Source organism: Microchirus variegatus (assembly GCF_963457635.1).
Source record: "Microchirus variegatus genome assembly, chromosome: 6".
Classification (NCBI taxonomy): Eukaryota; Metazoa; Chordata; class Actinopteri; order Pleuronectiformes; family Soleidae; genus Microchirus; species Microchirus variegatus.
In genome coordinates, this window is record NC_139807.1 from 30,718,596 (window position 1) to 30,744,667 (window position 26,072).

Below are 26,072 nucleotides of genomic sequence, written 5' to 3' on the forward strand. Positions count from 1 at the left end.
ATCGGGCGGGAAATTGCAGTGCGTATCTGTCACCACGACGCAGAAGTATGAAGGCTCGAGGGGTCTCCGTGGTTACGCAGTCGGATAACGCATTATGCAGTTGGAGTGTTTGCATGTTCTACCCTGTGTGTCTGTGGGCTTTCTCTGGTTTCCTCCCACAGTCCAAACACGCAGAGGTTAATTAGACAGTCTAAATTGACCGTTGTTTGTCTTTGTGTGTTTGCCCTTTGATGGGCAACCTGTCCAGGGCCCTATATCAGCTGGGATTAGCTCCAGCACCCCCTGTGGCCCTCATGTGGAGGATTAAAAACAAACAAACAAACAAAATCAAGACAGATCCAAAGCAGTGAAAACTAATGTCAAGGGCAGTCAGCAGCGACTCAGAGGATGTAACCTTATCTGGCATCTTTCCTCTACACAAAAAGTGAAACAGTAACAAAACAAGCGTGTTTACTTTCTACAGAAAAAGCACACACTTTATGCTGCTGGTAGCCTGAAGGTTTGAGGTTGTGCCAGTTCTAAACTGAAGACAAAAACCTCACTGAATAAAACTCTACCCTCAACCGCTACTATCACAGAGCATTTGAACAAGTTGATCCAGCAGAACCTATGATGTTGCCAACAGAGGAAAAGGCCATAGTGTGTTCTGGGCCAATACCCTGAGTGGGTGTCAGTTTTTTTTTTCTACCATTTAAGTGCCTGCTTTTGTACCTACTGATGTCAAATAACAATGCCTTTGACATCAAATCACCTTGTTTAGTTAACATTATTAAAAATATAAATGCAAAAGAACAGTGAGCTGTGAGCTGGAATTTTCATTTATTTGTTTGTATTATTGAGAGAATGCTTCAGGATGTGAGCTGCTTACTGATTTAGCTTCATTCCACATTTGAAAGTCACAGCCATTCGTGTTATTACTATGTATGTCAGGCTGGTGGAGGCAGCTGATGGTGCTGCTGAACTGTCCCCCCCCCCCCTCCTGTGAGTGCTTGTGTTGTAATACAGGTTGCAGTCTCTTTGGGTGAATTCCAATTCCTTGCTTAACCGTCAATCTCAAAAATGCGCGCTCCCGCTAGTGCGAGTGCTGTCCCGATTCTCAGAAAAATTAAGTTGAGGGGCAAGTTTAAGCGCTGTATCGCCCTCAATATTGAGATTTTCCGAGACCACCCTTGGGAGCAAGGGCTACCCAGAATGCATTGCATGTTTTCACATAGGAAAGATGGCGTCGAAAGCAGCTAAGTGATGACGATACAAATGTAGTATTTTCTTTGTTAATAGAGAAATAAAAATGATGAAAACCATTGTATTATCTTAGTTTAGGCCCATATTATGGATTACTGACGTCATTGTTGCGTAACATTTATTTTTATTTTACGATCTTTTGTCAATAGCCGGCCGGTGCGGACAAGCGATCGTTTACTTTTCAATAAGTCGTGGTGTGTGGTAACTGTCAGCTGAATATGTCCGTGGTTGTGGTATTTGTATGAGTATCATCTTATAACTAACTGACAACCTAATAACTTGACTGACAAACGGATCGTAATAAATAATCCTGACGTAAATGTGTTCTTCTTCTTCTTCTTTTTTGGAGTTGACAGACTGGACGCAGCTTTCGCGTTATTCTGCCCCCCGCAGTCTGAAGACGTATCTGCATTTAAGGGGTGTCCCATGTCTAAGTGACAAAATAACCCTCAACACTTGGTTTTGAGGCCAGTTAAGATAAGGGTTGAGCTTGAGGGTTAAGATAGGAATTGGACTTGGCCCTTAGTCTCATCCGCACCTATGATGCCACAGTGAGTGTAGGTTTGAAGTTTTGACTGACAGCTGAATGCGGAGGCGTACCATAATACTTACAGCATATTTAGATGAGAGGCAGTACATGCCTCTTATTATATACACAAAGTGAGGGGAAAAGAGAGAGGAGTAAAAGAAAAGTGGGAAGTTGGGAGCAAGGAAGATCAAAACATAATTATAGTATGGAGTTGGAAAAGGAGTAAAAAATATTAGCATGAACTTCAGTCAGGCGTAAATGATCTTGTATTTTGGTAGGTTTTAACCAACCGCAACCGTATGGACCATTTTTACTTAAAGGTGCCAAATGTAAGAATGTGGCCAAAAACGGTTACTACATTCAAATTCAAAATACCGAGGTCTTTTAGGTTTCGTTTTCTGACGTAACTGGCAACCCGTGGTTGCTCGGCAGCTGAGACTCTACTGACTGCAATGATTGCTAGACGGCGGTAGGTGGCGCCACATGCCAAAACATGATTTCAAAACATAAACATGATTTGCAGTCTGCAAAATATTGTTTTGTTATGCAAATATTTTGGCTGTACTGTTGTTGTTGGTGAGTTCAGTTTGTTATATGAACATTATTCCTGCGTCTCTGTGACATATTAGGAGGGTTTTATGGCCAGTTGCTTTAGATTTATTACATAATGCACCATTAAATAAAAATGCTATTTCAAATGAATATGTAGTAGAGTGGATGCAGCCGCAGCCTCTTCAGTGATTTGATGACAACACAACTGCATAACTTTAGTACCTTAATAGTGCAGGACAAGCTATATTTGTCACCATAGCAGAAACGGTGTGAAACTCTCTGGCGGTGCCTCAGCAGAGCTTGGCTCCCCAATTGACCCTGATGAAAAGAAGGGGTAATCAAGCCGGTGCAGGGGAAAAACGGTTTTGTCTATAAGAATCTAGAAGTGATACATAGCAAAGCAGTGAGTGCAAGTTAGGGGAAATTGGACTTTAATGCCACAAATGGGAGTTGAGCTACACATGTAGAGATTTTATTACCCTCTTTTTCCTCCAGACTGCAGCCAAAAAACAGCTATAATGACTAAATTGTTATTCATGTTGGCCACAAGTTATCCGTGCCTCTTTAAAGAGTGTGGCCCAACATAGCCTGGCCTTTTCAATGTCACATTATTCATTTGCTGTAGCATCTGTTCATGAGCAAAATGGTCAGACTTGGTGGTAAGTACTGGTTAATTATCTGCCTCTGCTGTTCTGTTCATGTACTGGCTGCATGTGAAAGTGACCTCTATGATTTGGTGCTGCGACAGCCAAGTCAATGAATCCACAGAGACAAGAAGAGGTTACATTAGGCTGAGGTCATTCAGCGCTTGCTGCCTTCTGTGTGATGATGAAATCGTGTCAAATGTACACTAGCACAGTGTTTCCCAAAATGTCTATATGGGAACCCACTATTTATAAATAACACATGTACAACTGTATTTGTAACACATGCAATTACTTTGAATTGGTAATTATAGCCAAACCTTGATGGGGCATTGTGGGGAAGCCCATAGCAAAAAGAGAACTTGACCTGTGACTGAAGGGTTGCCAGTTCAAGTTGCCACCTGTTCAGGGGCTGTGGTACCTTAGCAAGGTATCCAGTCCCCATTGTTCATTGTTAATTGGACACTCTAAACCATTGGTTCTCAAAGTGCGGCCAATGGCGGCCTGCAGAAACACTACTGGCGGCCCGCAATGAATTACAGTTGATAGTTTTAATCCAGGAGCTACTAAGCTTGTTAAATGTTTATTGGACATTACTGGATACAGACCAATACGTGTAATAACTGCAATCTGGTCATTAAAATTATTACAGATGGGATTTCTTTCTGTTTTTTTCCCCTTTTTTATTTTCCTTTGGCGGCCCTCAGTCCAATGTTGGGTTCCTAAATTGGCCCTCGGGTATCAAAACTTTGAGAACCCCTGCTCTAAACGGACCCCAGCCACCGGAAGGCCACATCCAGTGTACTGTCACAGGGAGTACCTGTGACAGCCCCAAAAATGAATAAATGGTAGGGTTGTGTCAGGAAGGGTATCTGGTGTAAAAAAAAAAATCTCTGCCAAATCAAATATATCATCCACTGTGGCGACGCCTGGTGAGGGGGAACCCACACAAAGCAAAAATAAAAGGTAAACAAAACAGTTGGGACACATCCACAAATTACAAATTTGATCGGGTACCCCAAAAACTAAAAGAAACTTACCACAACCAATTTGTGGGTCCTCTACGGACACCGCCATGCATGTTCCCCCTTTAATCTCTTTCTTTGCCCCTCTGTCAATCTATACTGCAGTCTCAGGGTATCCGTGGGGTCTTAAAAAGTCTTAAATCCAATAATTTGAATTTAAGGCCTTAAAATGTCTAAAATTCTCCTTAAATACAATCTTGAAAGGTCTTAAAAATCTATTAACGTTACGTTTATTCAAAACATGCATAAACTTCAGTCTCGCGTTGGAATGTTTCCATTTTTGAGGATGCGATAACATAACTACAGCACGGAACCAAAGTAGGCCACTTGTGCTGCCAGGTGAGAATTGATCAAGCACCACTAGCTAGTGTGCTGTGCGCGCGCCGCGGTGTGTTAGCGCTTAGCATAGCAGCGGAGAAAACTTAATGAAAGCCCAATGATTTGTGACTCCAATTTTCCTTCATGTGTTTTGTACTTTTTTGCCAGTATGGATTTGAAATGGGTCTTGAATTTTAATCATTATGGTCTTTAAAAGTCTTAAATTTTACTTGTTGAAACCTGCAGAGACCCTGAGTCTTCTTGTACGAGTGCTTGTATCAGAGACTCGAGCCCCCTCTAAAGCAGACATCAGTTGGCAGTTTATCTAACTCCACAGCCCTCCTTCCTCACAACAGACATGCAGCCATCATAGAAGACACCCTTTGAGCCACCACAGTGAGGTTAGAAGAGGTTCAGTCCAACACCGTTAGCTAGGTTCCTCTCAGAGAAAGCAGCCTCTGCTTGATCGTTGGAAGCAGGAGCAAAAATATGCTGTTCCCCTCCCCTGTGGTTCCCAGTGTGCAGAGCTCATTATTAACGGCAGGAGGAGGTGAAGGAGCGCCTTGTGAGGCAATGAGGTACTGAATGAATACATTGCTGTCTCCTCTCTCGTTTTCCTTGTACCAGCCCTATAGGTGTTTCTTCCTCGCTGTGCTTCTCTTTCACCTTTTATCTCCCCATGCCTCCCGCTTTGTTACTGCTCCATCCAGCCAACGAAAACGCAGCTAATTCTGACTAACGTGACAAATAAACTCTTCTAATCTTGACAAAGTGCCCGTTTGCTTCCTCTTGTACACTCATCTGTGATAAACCATAAGGTTTTATGCAAATACGGGTATTTACCGGGTTTTTTTAAAACTTTTCATCCCAATACTCAACTACACCAGGTTGAAAGCTGCACGACTCTGAACTGACTTCGTAAACAAGTGTCAGGCTTTGTGCTGAAATGCAAACCTCCCCCCGCCGACACTTACCTGTCAAAAAAGAGGAAGTTGCACCTTTCCTTGCACAGCAACATCTCCAACATAGAGGTTTAAATTTTTAATCAGGTGTGTCTGGTATGTGATTCACCTGCTCTGCTTTGAAACTAGTGTGACCTTAAAGAGCTTAGCACAACACCATTACTTCTGCAGTAGCTTAATGCTGTCAGCTGTGCAAACTAGATAAAACATTTTTAGTAAATGCTACAATTCCGTAAGTAAAGACAGTCACACATTTGTAGGTTCTTGTGGTCTGGTTTCAACATATTCTAAGTAATATCTGCAAATAAGCTTCATACCAATTTTTTTTCCATTTCTCTCTCTCCTGCATGTGGGGGGGAAGTACATTACTGGGTTTTTATTGGCTCGACAGTAAAAGCATTTAAACATTAACAACAATACATCAGAATATATGGAGCCTGTCAGGGTGTGTGTGTGTTGTGTACGCCTCGGAAGCACATCACCGAAGCACAGCTGTCTTGTAAGCGAGGGGTAGGCTCAGTGCAGCAGAAAGACAAAGCGTCACCTTGCAGTATTTATGAACAATTTTTAGGGGGGGGGGTAATGCTGAGTGCTCTCCTTTGTTCTAGCAAGTCTTCGCATCCTGGCCTACATAACCTATGTGTGACAATGAGTAGTTGTCTGTTAAGTGCTGCCTGCTCTCCAAAGGGAAGTCTTGTTTTCCCCTCACACAATGGCAGAGCGTTGCAGTCAGTCGAATGTTCCCAAACAACTGATTCGGTGGAAAACAGGTGCACAAAGTGAAAGCTGTAACTCGTGTCATTTCACCCAAACAAACCAACAAATAAACATATTTTCCCCCACTTTTTCCCGTCACGCAGGAAGTTTTGCTTGTATTTGCCAAGATTTTGAGTTCTCTCTCCAGTGACACATTGGGGGTGAATGGAATTTTCACCATTGTGTACAGATACGACTTCCTGTTTGTCTCCGGCTCCAAGTGGTGGACACAACACTCATTCTGGTTGGTTTAGGAAACATTTAAGAAAACCAGCTGGATCTGTAAAGCTGTGGCACCGAGCAGGAAACCTTCAACATGGCATGCGATTTTTGGAATTTAGAAATCAATGAAGAAATTCAAGTCTCAGTGCTCAACATGTAGCAGTGAGCATGGAAGCCATAGCTAATGTTAATGGTCCTAGTAGGCTATGCGCAAATAGTCTCAACGCAAACTTAAAGCTCACATAGAGTGGTCCTGTTGCACATACATGTTAATTATGGAGGTCTACTTACATACATTAAGTTGTTTTTATGGTCAAAAACCTCCTAGTTGCTGTAAACAAGCCGATTGAAATCCTCTTTTCTGACGCTGTTTCCCAGCCGCAAGATTTGAGACTCAACTCTCTCAACCCGGAAGTGACATATCAGCACACCCACTCTCAGAAGCACAGCTCCCCCCTCTGGAACGATGGATGCACTGCTACTCATTATCAAAACATTGTTTTAACAATGTTTAAAAATAGCTTCTTCACGACTCCCAGCCGCAGTCCCTTTTATGACTTTGACCCAGAGACAGAAGACACTGTCGCTCGTGAAACACCTCCACAACGGACGTTATTCTTCTTCTGCGGTTCAATGTACGCAACCGGATGTGCCCAGACTAGTGCCCGGACCAGGACGATCTGCTGTTCAGGAGAGCCGCTGTTTACGCAACCGGACCGGGTTTTTTCAGAGATCTCGCTGAGCCCGAGATAACAATAAAACACAGCGTTCTCAACAGTGGCTGAAATGTTTGTTTCGAACCTTCAGGGCTTCATAAACAAGGTAATGATGCAGATACACACCAAAAAAACAGCGTTAATTGGAAATTCCGGTCTAGTTCCGCTTTAACCAGATGATGGGATTCAGAGCTAAAATGAGTAAGTCCACATACAAACTCACCTGCAAAAAAACGTTTTTCTAGACATTGGAAGTTTCCAAAAAGTAAACTAATAAACATGATTTTGTTGTAAAATATATCTATTCATTTATCCAGGCATCTACCAAAATCTGTTTGAAAAACATTGCTTGTTCTGCCAAATTATATTATATTTTATTCTTATAATGAAGTCCCATCACTATGAAATACATTATCTCAAGGCACCATATGGTAAAGACGATCAATGCTTTATTGGGTGGTGGTTGTGGCATGATGTCTGAACCTTTATCTGGCAGGAAACATTGCAGTAAGTATCACAAAAAGTAGAATTCAGTGCATGCCAAGCTTCATTGCTCCGGCATTAGAACATTCGATCGGCCTCTTACATTTACAAGATGGGAAATAACAACAACCTTCAAGCTACCAACTCACTATTTTCATTTATTCAAATCATTCAATCAGCAATAGCTTTTAACCTTCCTCCAGTGTTCGGTCTAGTCGTGAATTTTATTTATATAGCACTTTTCTTTAACAATGTTCCAAAGGGCTGTTAGCCTTTACACTTAAATCATCTTGCAGCATAAATATTGTGTTATTTACACAGATATCATGATATCTTCCACTCTAAGCTTTCCTTTGTTTCATAGGAAATGAATGAGTAAGGTTATATACAAATGGAAAACATTCCCATATACACAAATAAACACTCACATATACAGAGATGTCCACATATAAAAGCATGCTTACATGCAAATATTAAACAAAAACACATTTCCCTGTTTTAAAGTTATTTATTTGTATTTTGTTTCTTTCAGCACTAGTAGTACAAAGCCACATACCCCAGCCCTTAACCTGTCAGGATTTGAACTGGCAACCCCTCTGGTTAAAAGCCAAGTTCCATTCGGTCTAGGCAATGGACTGACCCTTTTCAATAATTTTATTTTATATAATATACTCACAAAAAGTATTCAGTGGTTACAGAACGCCTGGCCCCGAACAGAAATGAATCTGTTCTCTACCAAATGACCAGCTGCCACGGAGCATGTGATTGTGATCAGTTGGGCTACAACAGAAGGAGTGATGACATCACGAGGCTCTTGATCCAACACACATTTCCAGTCTGAATGTAGGGCAACACATTTGAATTAGGTGAATACTGAAGAGAAATATGTCGATTTGACCCCTTTTTCCCTACTTTCATTGTGAATATACGATGTATCATTTTGTAGGGAGTGATTCAGTAGTAGCTCTCACAGGAATGCACAAAAACACAAATGGAGGGTTTTTTAAAATGTAAAATTGAGCCAAAACGGACGGATTATCTGTTTTTATCTTCTTTTCTTTTGTATATTTTGTAATTATGAAGAATCTCTCGACTCTCTGGACCGTTCTTCACATGACCCTGCCGCTCATCGTCGGGCATTAGCTTGTGCCCCAGTGGGCTTGGACGATGCCATCAGGAATGGATGTGGTCTAGATACCACACAGGCCTCACTGTGCCATGCCAGATGCAGCTTTCCCACACATGGCACCATCTCAACCTTTTGAATTTTAACGGTTCATGTGCTTTAGGTCAGAGCTGAACCATCTGGCCTCGCAAAAAGGTTGTGCATGTAGAAAGGGCTTCAAATGTGATGAAGTGGACAACCAGACGAGTACACACATTTATTATTGTTTCTTAGAGCCATTTCTTCCTCTACTTGTATGTCACATTATCCTTTATTTATCATTTACAGTATTACGATGTGAGTTTCTGTTACTGGAGTAGACTGTACTGTATATAAGGTTCTTTTTATATACAGTCTACTCCAGTGACATTTATCCCTTTTGTAAATGGTACAAAAAAGCTCAGGTGCCTTACCTCGGTTTGGGTCTTAAATGTTTCTTGAGAGGCCGTTGGGGGCGACTCAACTGGCTGCAAGCAGAAGTCTGTGAAAATGAGTCTGTGACTCATGATTTCTCACTTAATTTATAAAATGCTTTACGGTGTGATATTGGATATTTCGTTTTCAGTATGACACTAAATTGCAAATGTTGAGGATTCAAAAACGACACTTAAAGCTCACATAGAGTGGTCCTGTTGCACATAATATGTTAGTTATGGAGGTCTACTTACATACATTAACTTGTTTTTATGGTCAAAAACCTCCTAGTTGCTGTAAACGAGCCGATAGAAATCCTCTTTTCCGACGGTGTTTCCCAGCCGCAAGATTTGAGACTCAACGCTCTCACCCGGAGAACAGAGTCTTGTGATTGGCCAGTATATTCAGCACACCCGCTCTCAGAAGCGCAGCTCCCCCCTCAGGAACGGTGGATGCACTGCTCCTCATTATCAAATTGGCGTTGATTTGGAACTTCCGGTCTAGGTCCGCTTTAACAAATCAATGGTCTGTATATACGTAGTGCTTTTCTAGTCTCGATGACCACTCAAAGCTGCTTTACACTACAGTTTTGATATCCACCCATTCACACCCCGTTCATACAGTGCATCTAACTTAAGCCCAATTTATACTCCTGCGTAAAGTGCTCTGCGTAGCTACGCAGAGTCCTCTGCGTCGACGCAGAACCTGTCGAAGAGCCTCTGCGTCGTCTCCGGGTGCACGGAATATTTTTTAAGTGTCCGTCACTCCGTCAAGGGACTACGGAGACGGCAAGAGCTGCGATTGGTCCTCAGGACAGGCCGAGCTAAGCTGCTCTGTGCCGGCTCTCAGTGCGCTCCGGGCGTCCTGACAGAGGCGGAGCTGATCCCCGCCGATAACGCAGCTGCCGAACTATAAATACGTCATATCTTAACACACACAGCACATGTTTAGACTCTAAATGGCCAATTTCTCGCCTCAAATTATCTTAAAACTGCGTTCCGTGACACAGAAAAGTGAGAAACGGCCACTTTTTCAACAACAACAGTCTTTCTCTCTCTTTCTTTCTCGGACGCCATTGCTCACTGTAGCCAGAAGCACAACAACCTTGCGCAGCGACCCCTACTGATCGGGCGGGAAATTGCAGCGAGTGTCCGTCACCACGACGCAGAAGTATAAATGCTCGAGGCGTCTCCGTGGTGACGCAGACGGATAACGCATACGCAGTCGGAGAAGTATAATGTGGCCTTTAGTGTAGCACATTTTCTATCACTCATCTTTCATACCAATTCACACGATGACGACACGGCTGTCAGGAGCAACGTGGGGTCAAGTGTCTTGCCCAAGGACAACCATTGCCCTGTGTGGCATCACAGTAAGTTGCATCTCAGAGCTACCTTGTCACATATAAGGAGCTGTTGCTCCATAAGCTCTATCCTAATCATATCATTTTACATAACTGTTTCTTTAAAAAAAAAAAAACTTTAAATCAGCTAACCACCAAATTAGGTTTGGAATATCAGTGCCTTTGCCACTTCCACTTCCATATTAAAGAATAGGAAGGAATATTTGCATTAGTTCAAGCAGGACACATTAACCATATTCAGCAGCTACAAGCTCAATTCCCTTCTCTGCCATGGGCTGCCCTCATTCCAACTTGTTGCAATAAATGTTTTAATTATGAGGAGAGTGTTCCTGGCTGAACCATTAGTATGACAAAAGTTAACCAGTCTTTCTTCCTAAGATCTTTATAAAATGCTTCTCGTATCCCTTTCATTTCTCAGGTAAAACATAACAGCTTATTTTTTTTTTTTTTACTGTTTTTCACTTTTTGAATGAACATATATCATTAGATACGGACGTGTCGCATTAGTCTCTGTGCAGCTAGCAGCTCGGGAGAAAATTAAATCAATCGTTTTAATTAGTTGATGAGTCACTTGATCAATATCTATTGATATATTGACCAGAAAACATCTACAAATGATTTTCCCCATGAAAAAAAAAGAGTTGCTCAACCTGAGGAGCATACGCTTTGATGCGCGCTTTTGACGTCTGACACCTTATTATAAACCGGTGTCACGACACGACGCGACAACAGATCTGAGACGTCAACGTCACCGTCCTTTCTGACACTCAAATGACACTTAAAAAACAACGTGTTCGGATGCGTTCACTGGACTGCGATCTGAGCCACCGTTACACACTCACTCACACACTCACTCAGTCTGGGTGGTCTGTAGGAAGAGAGACAAAGGGAGGCTGAAGTGCATTACATGGTTGGGGGGGGGGGGGGGGGGGGCATCTCTTGTGTTTTCCATTAAGGTATCGGAGATGAGACGGCAGGGATGTTGAAGCAGATAAGAAAAGAAAGAGACATAAATGGAAATAGGGTAACCTCGGGCTAGCATGATTTCACCGCGAACCCAAATGCTCATCCTGTAGCAGTGGATCAGCATCACGCCGGTTGACAAATAGAATGTAATGTGCAGTACATTCTCACTTAATGTCGATAACAGATTTGTCCCAGAAAGACAGTCCCGCTCAAGCCATCGTTGAGCCAATTGAGAATCCTTAAAGATCCTTTTTTTTTTTTTTTTTTCTTGCAGCTGCTTAAGTAAATGTCAGATAGCATTCAAACAAATCACATAGCCAAACTAGGGAGCCTTTGTGTTATGTGGCACACATCTCTGGGGACGGCCTGTTATTTACACCCTCTCATCCTGTCGAGGTTGGCGCTGTGTGGATGCATCACATTCTCACTTTGTTGCCGATCGGCTTCAGACTGCTTTAACTGTCAGCCGTGGCCCTTTAATTCCCCGAAGGCCCATTCTATTTGCACCAGCCATTAGCCGAGGAAAGGGCCTCTGTCTGTCGCCCAGCTTGTTTAGCAACTCTTTGTTTGTTTTCCCTTTGCTGATTCCCATTCCGTTCCTCACTCTTCATTGATGTGGACTGCGTTTTCATTATTTTCATTTTTTTTTTTTTTTTCCTGGTGTTTCCGTTTGGGGAATAGTCATGGGTAGGGTGTGGGGGTTCTAAAGGACAGTCTAATCGTATGCAGGCATGCTGTCAGAGGCTTTTAATTGCCTTTGTCAGCCGTGTCTCCGAGTTCAGAGAGGGGCCGTTGATACCCGTGGCTGCGTTCACGGTGGAGATGCATAAACTTTGAAAAACAAAGGGAGGGAGAAAGAGGCGCATGCACGGCTTTGATCCAAGTGAAAGTTGCCAGCTTCCATTGTTTTTGCACAATATATCATGCAAAAGCCTCTAGTTCTTTGAAAAGGTGCCAGCAGACAAATATGTCACAGACTTTCATGGTGGCCAATTGACTGAAGGTCAATGTCTTCTGTCTTTTAAGTGAGGTATTATCCCAGAATAACCTATTTTTCTAAAAGTGCAAACTGTTGGAGCAGGTACAACTTGATAAAAACAACAATAGAAAAGGCGTTTGATTTAATATCCTTGCATAAAATTAGTAAATGTAAAGTTTTAAACACAAAGTTTCTCTCCTGTTTATTTATTTGTTTAGGTTTTCGCTACTTTACTAGGTTTTAAAAGATTAATGCGGCACAAGAAGTGGTTCAGCTATATATTTTTTTTTGTAAGGTTGCACATGTATTTTCTCACAACCTTTCCGCCACACTGATAAGAAATACCAATCGCACGGAACTCCTGGCACTGAATCACATGCTTGCTCGGAAATGTCATTTATGTTCTTACTTTCACAAAATAAAGGAAGAAAAGAAAGTCAATACCGCAGATAAAGAGCCCAAGCTATTAAGGTAAATTTAATTATCTACCCTGGGGGGGGAGGGGTAGTGTACATTTTCACATCTCTGCATTCTACTTTAACTTAAAGAGAAGATTAAACGGTCCAATTTGAAACTTTTAGGAGGAATTATAGATAGACATTGACTATACTGCCCATACGTGTGATGTGCTTGTATCAGTGAATAATTGTTTTAAATTTAAAAAAAAAGTATTTTTCTGTCATATTTTGCCACCTTGTTTCTACAGCAGTCCTACTAATGGCATTTTGAAGCAGAACTAGAAGGAGAACAGGAGACAGAAATGAAGAAAAAGAACATATTTTCTGGTATTTAAAGGCCACTGTTTTTCCCAGATGTGCTCGATTAAGGCTGGAGTGAGAGGAGTCCTCCATTTGTTAAAATCTGCAGTCTTAGCTACCACTAATCCTTAAACACTGGACCTTTCTATATATATATTTTTTTTTTTTCCCCCATCTGGCTTCTCCACATTTCATTTTCCAGAGATTTTTTTTTTTTACGTCAATACCCTTGGAATAATGGAACCCTGTGGCTGGGGACAATTTAGAGTGTCCATTTACTAAATTAATGGGGAGCAATGGGGATTGGGTATATTGCTCAGAAGTACTATAGCCCTTGACCTGTGCAGATTCAAACTAGCAACCTTCCGGGTTACAAGCCAAGTTTTCCTTCCACTAGGCCGCGACCTGCCTGTTATAGCTTATATATACATATAAGCAAATTTATTTCGAATAATCCAGATCCGAGATTCGGATAAACATGAAAGATCAGTGTTAAAATGACATTGTGGTGAAGCTCAATTAATGATGGCACAGCTAATTGATATCAGGTCGATCAATTGCACAGCTCTGTCAAAGGAGAGGAGCTCAGTATTAAGACATTCGTCCCTACGGTCATATTCCGTTACTGTAATATTGACCTTCCTGTTCAATCCTGACACTCTGGCCCAAATCACATCCTGTTGTTGTCATACGGCCCCTGAGTTATCGTGTCTTGTATTTCAGGGAACACTCCCTCGCTGAAAAAAAGTAAGCAAAGTCTGACAACAGTCCATGAACTAAGCAATTTGTACTTTGAGCAAACGCATTAAAACCACTATTAGTGGTCTGCGCTGTGCACTTTTGTGCCTGCATTAACATATAATCGGAATTTGCAAAGTATGAAAATGCAACGTTCAACCATTTCTAATTAAGGAGCCTTTGCATTGAGTAATGGGCCAGCTAATGCATGCGTAATTAAAAACACATGGCTAATACTCTGCAACATCCAAGACAATAGCCGTAATGAAGCACTACTTTTGCAAAACAGACTTTATACAGTTTGAGGAGAAAAACCCTAAGTGTGTTTTTGGTTTTTTTGTTTACCACTAACAGGAAGAAAAAGTAGAAGAAAAAAACAGTCTTTGTAAAATTTTGCAAAAGGTCCTCTTAACTGTTGAGTGTCCTACACACCAGACACTGGATATTTATGATATGACTCAGCAGCGTCAGTCAGTCAGCCGCACACTTTGCCAGTAGCACTAATCCACGTGATGGAATTCATACGTCTACTTCATATTAAGTTTCCCATGTTGCTTATTGACCTTTTCATCCAGCATTTTCCCCACACTGGTGTGTGTGTGTGTGTGTGTGTGTGTGTGTGTGTGTGTGTGTGTGTGTGTGTGTGTGTGTGTGTGTGTGTGTGTGTGTGTGTGCTGGCCCTTTTCACAGAGGCTGTCTGGAGCCATTACTACGCTGGTTTCTATTCTGCTTCGGGTGAGAACACTTAACACGCCCGCTTCTCTGGGAGGTGACGGAGAAACAGGGTTTGGATGTAAAAAAAACAAAAAAAAACACCGGCAGTCTGAGGTTTTGCTTCCATAGATTCACACCGTTTAACAGCTGAATGCAACAAACACACAATGTTAATTACAGTTTTAATGTCCTTATCTGTAATCAAGTTACTTTGTATTGACAAAGATGAATCTAAAGCAACTGGCCATAATATGTCACAGAGACTCAGGAATAATGTTCATATAACAAACTGAACTCACCAACAACAACAGTACAGACAAAATGTTTGCATTAAAAAAAAAATATTTCGAAGACTGCAAATCATGTTTTGGCGTCATGTGGCGCCACCTACCGCCGTCTACCAATCATTGCAGTCAGTAGAGTCTCAGCTGCCGAGCGACCACGGGTTGCCAGTTACGTCAAAAAACGAAACCTAGAAGACCTAGTTATTTTGAATTTGATTGTAGTAACCATTTTTGGCCACATTCTTACATATGGCGCCTTTAAAGACAATAAACTGATTTTTTTTATATATATCTTTTTTCTTCTTTGGTCCACACAAAGACATACATATATACATATATACACACACAGCGTGTGGTTTCCATGACTTCAGTGGACATTGACATTGACTCCTACTGTCCTCACCCTAACCCTAACCTCATCCTAACCATGCAACAGGTCTTTGCCTGTAATAATTCACATTATTTGGACTTTATTTGTGTCCCCATAAGGAAGACGAATCCCCATAATGGGACTCAGATTAAGGTTCTCACCACATGAGTAATACCTGGAACACACACACACATACGCAGGTTTGCACAGCAACTCTACATCGACTTCAATACATTTTGACCTAACCTTATCCATAACCATTTAATGCCTATTACACTATTACACACACACACAACATACACAAACATTTCAATTTACGGTTCCTTCTTGAAAACGGCCTGAAAGGAGGACCCTTGTTCTCTAACAATGGAACATGATGAAAGTCTTCTCTCCTCCTCGCTGAAAAGAACTCTCCATTTGCCTTTTGTTGCCAGCTCAATACAGAACACCACTTGATTAAATCCCATTAGCGCAGTTATTTGGATCAAGGACCTTAATTACGATGCAGAAATATGATTTTTCTACCCAGTGCCGCCCTGAAATCACTGGCCATTACAATCGCCTCGATGTATGTTCGACTAACACACACACACACGCATTCGTCTCTCGCAGGTATGTGATTTCTGTGCATGCGGTCAAATGTTAATATGTGTTTTCAGGTTGTCTGTTCTGTTTGTATGACATTCTTAATGACTATGTTTGAGAGTGATTGACATGTACAAGAAGAGGAAGGAAACAGTATGCTGTAGAATTAAAAAAAAAAACTCTGGGGTCAAATGAGACAGCGCTGCAGGTAGCCGCTGCTGTCCTAGAAACTGTGTTTTTAAGAGAGTACCTCTGCCATGCTTTTAATTAATATCTGCCTTGAGGCGATTAGTTCGAAAAAGAAAAAAAAGGCTTTGGTGCATACCAATGCTCTGCATATCCAGCATAGGTTAACACACTCCCTCTGTGGTCGAAAATTACATTTAATTTGATCTATTCGTCTGAAAAAATAATGAATAATTCCGCAAATGATGTACCTTCATGTATTTGAATTTATTTCGACACATAAAACTCTTAACATTACCACCACCGCAGCTCGTTTGAAAAAATACAGACACGGATTCTTGAGACAGCGACGAACACGAGACGTCTTTTGTTTTATGGTTCGAGTGCTGAATCTCTTTAGCGGAGGGAAAGAGTGAGTTATTGGAGCAGTTAGGATGCGATCGTCCTGAAGTGGCATTTACAAAGACTGCATTCTGGAAAAATGGAATGTCCTTAGTGAGACAGCAGGCTCGCTGATGCATGTAGTCACAAGCGCCTGCTGCCATATGTACTTTTACAATTAACCGCGATGATGGAATAGTTTCCAGAGATAAATGTAATGTTGTGTCATTAGTTTCCACGGTCGGTCATTTTGTATTGGAAAACACTGTAAAAGAACATTAAAAACCCATTCCGATGCACTAATACTTTTATCACCAGACGGCTTTTAAAAGTTTGTTTACTACTCTTGTTCAGGAAACAAACCAATAACAGGGAGGTCAAATCTGCCGCTGCCAGTGGATGGTATGTTCTGCTCTGTACATGAAAGAGATGTAGGTAATACTTTATATAATAACTACATACTAATGAGTATTGATGCGTTATAAATGAAAAATGTTATATTTGTTAATGCTAAACTAATGCTAATAGTGTGTACGATTATGAATCGATGAATCGATTACTAAATTAATCGTCAACTATTTTGATAATCGATAATCGGTTTGAAGCTTTTTTCATGATTAAAACAAGATTTCTGATTGTTTTAGCTTCTTAAATGTGAATATTTTCTTTGTTTCTTTGCTCCACATAACAAAGAAATCAATAAAACTGAATACTTTTGGTTTGCGGGCAAAAAAAGACATTAGAGAACATCATAATTTCCAGGTTTGACAAACATTGATTAACGTTTTTTAAAATGTTTACGATTCATCGATTAATCGGGAAAATAATTGAAAGATTAATCGATTACCAAAATAATCGTTAGTTGCAGCTCTAAAATACAGGCTTCACTAATACTAATATCTAGATATTGTGTATAAACATTAACCCTTTAAACCCCAAACCATTAAATAATTGACAGAAAATTCAAATTCTTTGAAACTGGAGCCTTTAATGGTCATTCTGAATAAACAAATATATAAATTCAAATATCAATTTCCATATAGGAGTTTTAATTTGTATCATATTTGATACAGCGGGTGATAATGGTCAAATATTCACAAACAAATGCAACAAATACAACAAAAACAATGCAGCAATGGAACTGGAAGGGTGGAAGGTCTGGAAGACATAACATTTTGGTTACTTTAACTCATTTTGCAGTTCACAACCTTTTTATTTTGAGTGACGATAGGCTTGAAAACAGTCGTTCAGACAAAGATGCACCCTGCATTCCTACACATCTCTCGCATCTCTGTCGGGTTTCCTATAATTGTATACATCAGGTGATACGTTTGGCGTTATATGGTTAATAACTCAACTTAACAATATGAACTGTTCCAAGCTGTATGAGTTACATTTATAATTCAGGCACAGAATCGTGAACTCTGACCAGACTGCGCTGCTCCCTGCTGCTACACAGTCACGTTCCCTTGCCTTATTTTACCGTGCAATATATGTGCATACTCCTTTTTAATGTAATTTTTGTATATTATATGCTTTTCTTTAACCTACCTTTTTATTCTGCAGTCACTGACATGCAGTTTTGTTCTATTGCACACCGTTCGGTGACAATAAAGTCTAATTTGTGAATTCAATTGAGGCCTTTGAGTTGCAAACGACATTGCTTCACACATGCAATTTTGATTTGAAAGTTATTCATTTATTTCAGCCACTATTAAGAGTTGAAAGTTTCATTTACACTCTGTTGCTGTTTTAGCTTGGTCTGTCGTGTGAGTTAATGAAACACAGAGAGCCGCTGCTATGCGTCGGAAATGCCGAACGTTACCGAACCAAAAAATGCCTCACTTACCCGACTCAAAGGGAAAATGAGGGTCTGCAATGGATATTTGTTAAAATACTGTATGACTGAAGAAGGAGAGGAACCTGAGAACAGACACAAGAAAGCAGTGTACATTTTGACAGCAAACTTTGATTTAGTCCTAGTTATAGTCTTGAGTCTTAAATAGTTGACTAACAATCTAATGGGTTTGTTTGTATTATTTAAATGTTTCTCTATCCTATCTATTAATGTTTTATTATAAAAAGTATGAGATATATTGATATGAAATATCAAATATATTTGTCTTAATCAAATCCAATATTTTTTATGTTTGTTCCATGTATGTTTCAATTTAAAGACATTGAAACATTACACTTGAATGCCTTCAGCATTTCAATCGACATTTTTATTTATATAACAATAACACATTTTCACATTAAACAGAGACTTGTAACTTATTTTGCACTTATTTCCGCTCTAAATAGTGCAACTGCAGCAGCGCGCGGCACAAAATGGCGTCCTCGCGGGGTAACTTTCCTGTTTGCCCCCTGTCATTTAGTCATAAAAACATTAGCTAACTATGCTACGAACACCCGCGCTATTAATATTTGTTAATATAAAACAAAGTCATGTAGCGAAATCATGGCGTACAAACACACTGACCTGTATTACGCAGGTGAAGGAGGGAGACGTAAATACGCGGTTGTCGCTTTTCAGCCACGACAGGTTGTCGCTGAAGAACCGGCAGCGGTTGCGCCCCCTAACCATTCCCCGGGAAACTGTTGGGAAACAAAGGTTCCGCCCTCCCTCTCGCAATATTTGTGTTGCACCACAACATAGTAAATAAGTGAAAACAATACTCATTATAAAATAATTGCAATCACAAAAATAATGTAAAATTGTGGTTACCCTTTTTTAGGTGTGCTAAAACTAACCAAATTGGTACGATGTTTATAAAATAAAACAGACAGTTATTAGCATTTGTATGTACATGATACACATGTACCTGGTTGTTGATGTTCTCCAGCTACAGAGCAGAGCAAAAACAATCTATCCGAGAAAATATATAGAATTCCAGGTGCCAATTTGCCTCAGAGAAAAGTGTAAAATAAATAAATAAATACATAAAAACAGCATGATGAGTAATCTTTTGTTCAGCCAAAATGTGAATTAATGCGCTGACTGAAGAACCATTTGCCTGAAGCAACATTTCAGTCAGCGTATGTGTGCGTGTGTGCTTAAGTGTGAGATGAGATGCTCGCATATGTGCATGTGAAGGCAAGTGAAAAAAAAGCCGATTTCAATTTTTTTTCAAGCCGGAGCTGTAAAAGTAAACAATGCAATCCTATTCGACAAGGAAAAACTGGCCGTTCGGATACCTGAGAGTAAAGAAGAGAAGATTAGATGTGGGAGGTTTTCTCTCGGGAAATGAGAAATTAAATCAAATCCATGACTAGCTTATTTCTCGGCTAATTCACACAAAGACAAGAGCAAACGTTATTAGTAATTGCTTTTTTATTTGATCTTTTTTTTGTCTTTTTTTTTTTTTTTCTTCAGATAGATCACAATGAACACAGCCTTTAGACAATATAGCAGTTGAAATAATCCATACAAATGAATGTCCCTGGTCTTTTTCACCAGATGCCTGTTGTAGCGTGGAGCCCTAAAAGTGATCAGCAGTGTGGGCTTGAGAGGTGGGGGTGGGGTGGGGGGGTGGGGGGGATCGACACGGACAAAACATCAGGTGCTTGTTTTAACTAACCAGAATGGCGTGTTATCCGAGTGTGTGCACCTGCATCAGTGTAAGTCAGTGAGTCAGAGAGACCAGAGGCAATTCAACGAGGCCCCCCCCCCCCCGTCTTTAATCACTCGCTAAAAAAAAACAAACAGTCTCAAGTGGGCAAAAAAAATAAATAACCCGCTCCAGATCTGCGTACATATAACGCACCGCCACAACAGCGCGTACGATGACGACAGCGGCGGGCGTTTTAATTAGACGATAATGAGTGGCCTCACGTTGTGTTTCAATCTCTAACTGTATGTTGACTTCAGCTGCAGCCTCCGCTCTATTAAACAGCAAATAGCCTGAGACAGGGGTGTGGGGGGGGGGACCATGGCTTTAAAGAACACCTTCCTTCCTTCCTTCCACTGGAGCCGGCCCATTTCACCGCCTCCATTTGTGAGATGGTGGCCGGGCCAGAAGCCATTAGAGGGGGACAGCGCTTCCAAATGATGTGCCTTTAGCGGTGACATGTGACTGTCTGAATCTGCGTAAATGACTTGACCCAGGGTTGACCCACTCTTTGCCTGTGTTTTGTTTGGATGTTGGTCAAAAATAATAAGAGTTTGAATCAAGGCTACATCCATACTACTGCAATTTCCATTTCAAAACAAACAAGTGATCTGTGTACCGCACAACCTCACAAAACCGTGCATCACGTACCATTCAGGTACGTTTGTTTGTGCACAAACAAACTTGTTTGTTTTATATCATGGGATGCTATAACAATGCCCAATTCACAATAATATTGTGCCAACTAGTAAATACGTTTAAATATAAGTTTTTCGATACTTAATGAGCATTGTCTTCTGTCTGCTAATACACTGTACAACACTATTTTCTAAGTAATCACCTGATTCTATCAACTGTTGTTGGTGTCGGTGGTGTTTTTTCATTACCCCGATATAAGGCTTTAAGGGGCTTTGGTTGCTGCCATTTTGGACCAGCATATTACAACCGCCCACAATGAACAACATCTTTTGAGTTTTAAGGCTAACTGAAGGCTACATAGGCTCATAAATCGTCTTCAGCTAACTGCAAATAACCAGTAAAATGTAGCTAGATTTGACAAATTCTACCTTCAAACGAAAGTGGAGTAGTATGAACGTCGCCTAAATGTATAGTGTGCAGGCATCAGAAATGAAATAGAAAAAAAAACAGTGGGTTGTTTGGTGAGACAACAATGGCATGACATTTAATTTAAGCACACAAACACTTGATCCGGCATGAAGACTGAGCACAATGGGATAAAAATAAAGAAACGAGGACAGCGTGAGGACAGAGTGGAAATGTCACATTAGTCCTCTATAGCCTCCTCTTTGAGCCTTCACTTTACCTTTAAGAGGCAATAAGTGTAAATAAAAGGCAGTGAGTTGCTGAAATGCCTGGGTCTGCATCTGTGTTGTAGTATTTTGTTCGGCTCAGACACCGAACGGCAAATTCGTAGCGTTTTGTACGACGCGAATGTCAAGCGTTCTCGACGCATCCAGATCACAAAAACAATCTAATTTTAAAATAGCCTGAACAAAAAAAAAAAAATTCCCTCCTGCTCCGTCAAATCCTCCAAGATCGTCTCTAAAAACAGCCTCTGCCATCTCCCGAGATAAAAAAAAGAAAGGGTAAACTGAAACCAATTTTTTTTTTTTTCCAGACGAAAGAGCAGAGGAAAAAGGCAGTTACTTTGCTCCTCAGAGATGAGTGTGCAAACAGCTGAAGAGCAAACGGGAAAAAAGCAAAGAAATAATGACGTAAAATGAAAAATGTGTAGAATAAAAACAACAAAAAAAACAGCAGAATAACATGAGAATGTGTGATATAATGTTATATCGGCACTGTTCAGAGTCACTGTCCCCCCTCGTGGCTGAATCTTACATAGATTTTGATGATTGTGTGGTCACATTTTTTCCAAAAAACACGTCTAACCCTAACAACCTCTACTGTTCTGTGTATTTTCAGGGAATATTAGAAAAAAGCGTTTTTCCCGTTCTAACTTCAGAGAGTGGCCTAAAAATGTGCCGATATTTTTCAAAAAAATAAATGTCTATCATTTATTTTTTTTCTTTAAGAAAGCCTGAATGTGAAGACACCTGGTTGTACAAACCATCTTGTCTCAACAGCTACAGAGCACATCGAATCCAAAGAGATAGAGTTTTCAGAGAAGAGAGCTTCTCTCCCCACAAAGCATATTAGAATTTGAACACATATCGAGGAGGAGGAGTTTACACACATGAACTTTACGCGGACTGCTGAAAAAAAAAGAACCTCTTCCGGGTCCTTTATAGAAAATGCACATTCTGGTGGACCAGGGCTTCAGAAGCAGTCACAAGCTCCACAGATACAACAAGCTCTCCGCAGAGACAGTAAGGCAGTTTTTATGATCACCAAGGAAACCGTTTTCGACTTTCTGTATATGGCAGGTATTTTTTTTTTTGTTGTTTTTTTTGTTTTTTTGGACAGAAAGTAAAAAGAAAATTGAACACAAAACACACATAACTTTGTTATTGTAAAGAAAATAGCTGCCCTGTAAAAATCTGCTCAGTAAAAATATTCAAAACTGTGTGTGTGTCGTGTGGTTGTTGCTCTTTGTAGTCGGTTTTGAATGATATTATTGATCAGCTGGCTCATTAAGCTTTCAACAGTTATTGTATTCGATCCAGCTGCCGGACCTCGTGGGTAAAAAGAGGCGACATCTCAAAAGCACTGAAGCTATAGAACTGCAAAGGTGCAGAGTAAAGAGGGAAAAAAAAGGGGGGGGGGGGTAGGAAAATAAAGACCAACAAAAACCCAAACTAAAGCAAACTCACAGAGTTCGACAGCTACTAAGGCAACTTTTGCCAAAATACAATATAAGCCCATGTATATTGCAACACAACTATATATTAATTTAATAAAATACACAATATAGCTTTTGTACACGTAACAATTTGGCTCAAATGCACAGAAATTGCAGTAAAATAATAAAAATATGTCAATTTTTTTTTTTTCCCGATGTAAACACATCTAAACTGGATACATTTACACATATAATGATAGTATGTATAGCGATAATGTGAAGGGACATTTTCTTGTTCATTTTTATTTTTGGATACGTGTCGTCAAAATGATTGGCAGTGTCCTTTTCCCCCAGTTCATCGAGTTCATAACCCACAATTTGACCGTAACTCGAGGACACTTTTTTTTTTTCCTCATTTCTTCGTTTTTTTCTTCTTTTTCTTAAAAAATGTATAAATATTTAGTTAATTTTTGGACACTATACATGAGTTTTTCGTACATATAGTCATCTATACGATCATATAGATCTCTCTTTTTTCACAGTCGAGGAAAAAAATGTCCCTTTTTTTTTTATACAACTTGTGATTGCCTTAAGGCGGAGTCACACAACGTGATTATTCACTGTACACAAGGGACTAAAAGCTGATGATGTACATGTAATAAGACATTTACACAGATGGCCAGTTGTGTGTGTGTGTGTGTGTGTGTGTAAGCAATAACGTATACATGTGAGTGTGTGTGTTTGCGTGCGTGTAAGGGCATCGGCGCTTATGTGAATAAGTGTTTGTGTTAAAGTGTGGTGCACGTGTATAAAATCGTTGCGCGCAATTACACCAGTCAGCAACATGGACGTTTAAATATCGGCATGGAAGAGACACAACTTACAAATGTGGCTACATGACGCGTGAAACATGGGTTACACTGTTTTTATAGTTCTCCATCGAAGCACAGCCCCCAAGTCCACGAACAACCGTTGTGAACAAACCCCTGATTTACCAATCTCTTCATGTTCAGATACAGGATTCATCACACATTAAACACCTACTGTATATTAATGTCAGGAAAAAAAAAGATAAGGTTGCTTTGTGTATTTTGGTCTTTCAATGTCCCAAATAGATTAGAACTATTTTTTTTTTTTTTTCCTGTTTCGGTGTCGATTGTCACGTCTGACCACGAGTAGTCCTTTTTTTTTTTTTCTTTTTTTTTTCCCAGTCAGTTTCTATGGCCATCACACAAAACAGAAAAATCCATCTATGCACACTGAGAAATGTAGGGCTTTCACGAGAGACCATGAACAACACACTTTATGAGCTGGTGGGCACTTAGATAAGAGCTTGCGAGGTGCCAGAGGCAGAGAGGCCTCTGCGATTTGCTTAAGAATCCAAAACAACAAAAAAAAGAGTTTATAAATTCAGCAGAATTCACGTTTGTAACCAAGTTCGTTTTTTTTTCTTCTTTTTTTTTTCCTGTTGATACGGATCTCAGCACCAAAACTGGGTGACTGACATAATAAATGTTCCAATCATGGGACCAGAGTGGGTACTTTTCAACAACAAATACAGAGGAAAGAGCTCCTGTGGTAAGAGTCATTCAACTTTTTGATTCGTTTTGGTGACAGTTTTGTATGAGAGTTTGTCGGGAATAGCCTCCTATTCCTGTATCTACCGCTCCATTTTGTTCTTTGTTTTATTTTGCAGTCCTCTGTGTCACTTCCTGAGCGTGCCGGTGGCCTCACTTCCTCTGCAGTCCTGCAATAGTTTGTCGATGTCTCTCACTACCTGGTCGGCGTCCATTCCGTCACGGTTCGCGTCGGGCTCCATCTGCTCCAGTGGACACTCGATTTCGCCCGTCGCCTCTTGGCTGATCCGGGAGCGTGCCTCCGCGAGCACCTTGGCCACTGGGTCTGAGGGAGGCAAGGGGGGGTACACCCCCTGCTCCCTGCTTTGTTTGGTTGGTGATAGGAACTGACCATCAGGAGGACCATAGTGCCCAGAGCAGGTGGCGGGAGGAGGTTTGCCTTCAGCCCCGTCCGCTGGGCTTTTGACTGACGAGCAGGGAGATGCGGTGGAACAACCCTTGGTCGGACTGCTTGAGGCTGACGGCACCTCTTGGAGAAGTGGGCTGAGCGCCCGTTTCGCCTTTAAGTAGGGCTTGACATTGGCGACAAGAATAGTGTGGTCACGTCTCTCTTTCCCAAACGTACAGAACGTCTTCTTGCCATTGGGGTTGACCGTCTCGTAGGTCTCCGTCTCGGGAACGGTTTCCATCCCCGCTGGCACAAACATATTGTTGCGGTAGTCGATGCCCTCTGCCTGGTTTCCTCCAGCGGGGAACTGGGGCATCCAGCAGCGGTCAGAATGACCCAGTACACGGCACTCCTCAGTGCAATTCACACAATCCTCATCTGTGGATGGAAAGAAAGGCAGGGGGGGGAGATGGGGAAAAAAAAGTTATATTGGTGTCAGGGTTGCATAGAATATAGTAAAACATCAAGAACGAATGAGAAAATGACAAAGCAAACATCATAGTGCTACTATAGTCTACTGTTTACACTAAAATGAGGTTACCCAGGTTACAGTTAGACAAAAAAATGTGATTAATAACATTCCAATTGCCAGTCAAGTGGTTTTGTTCCACTCCCTGTGTCACAAACACAATGGGAACAAATTAAGTCCGAGGAAAAAGAAAACAGCCACAACAAGATCACTCAGAGAGTGCAGATCTTTGCTGAGTCTCAAAAACCTTGTCACCTGCATTTTATACACCGGCACCTTGAAGTATTTACATTTTGATCCACTGGATCCAGAAGACTTTCTGGATCTGTATAGCTATTTACATCATGAATAATGCTGCGTTCCAGAGCCCATCCAAACCAGTTGGACGTGGGACTACCTCCAACGAGAAAAAGTGCACTGGAATACCTGTCGAAGTGGGACCTCCTACTCGCAAAGTCACCAAAATGACGTCGGAGAATAATGGCGGCGCCCATGGAGTCACATGAACAGGCTATAAACTTTACTTTTCTGCGTGTAGAGTTGTTTCAAACACAGCAATTTCAATCACAACTTGTTTTTCATGTTATGGCGTGAAATTATGTCGTCGTTGTTAACCATTAGCATGAAGAAATGTAGGGCTACGGTAAAAGTACACTCATGACGTTATATGTATGGCTTTTACATATACGGCTCGCTTGTGTATGTTAGTAGACTGAATTGCTGACAGTCAAAACGCCTCTTCAAACATAAATCTATCGTCCATGTTTTCTAACATTCGACTTCAATTGCTGGAACGCTTCGAAGTAGGAGCTAGTACAATTCAGGTAGGATAAGTCCCACATCCCATTTTTTTA

At 40.9% G+C, this 26,072-nt stretch overlaps 1 protein-coding gene across 1 annotated transcript in view; it reads right to left on the reverse strand.

The window, feature by feature from the left end:
- Window positions 1-24,429: 24,429 nt before the first annotated feature.
- pcdh17 (protocadherin 17) overlaps window positions 24,430-26,072 on the reverse strand; it is a gene marked incomplete at both ends in the record, with an annotated part of 74,355 nt that continues 72,712 nt past the window's right edge. Inside the window, one exon of the mRNA XM_083890922.1 lies at window positions 24,430-25,127. Within this exon, the coding sequence (XP_083747048.1) occupies window positions 24,430-25,127 (698 nt within the window). The remainder of the gene's footprint in view (window positions 25,128-26,072) is intronic.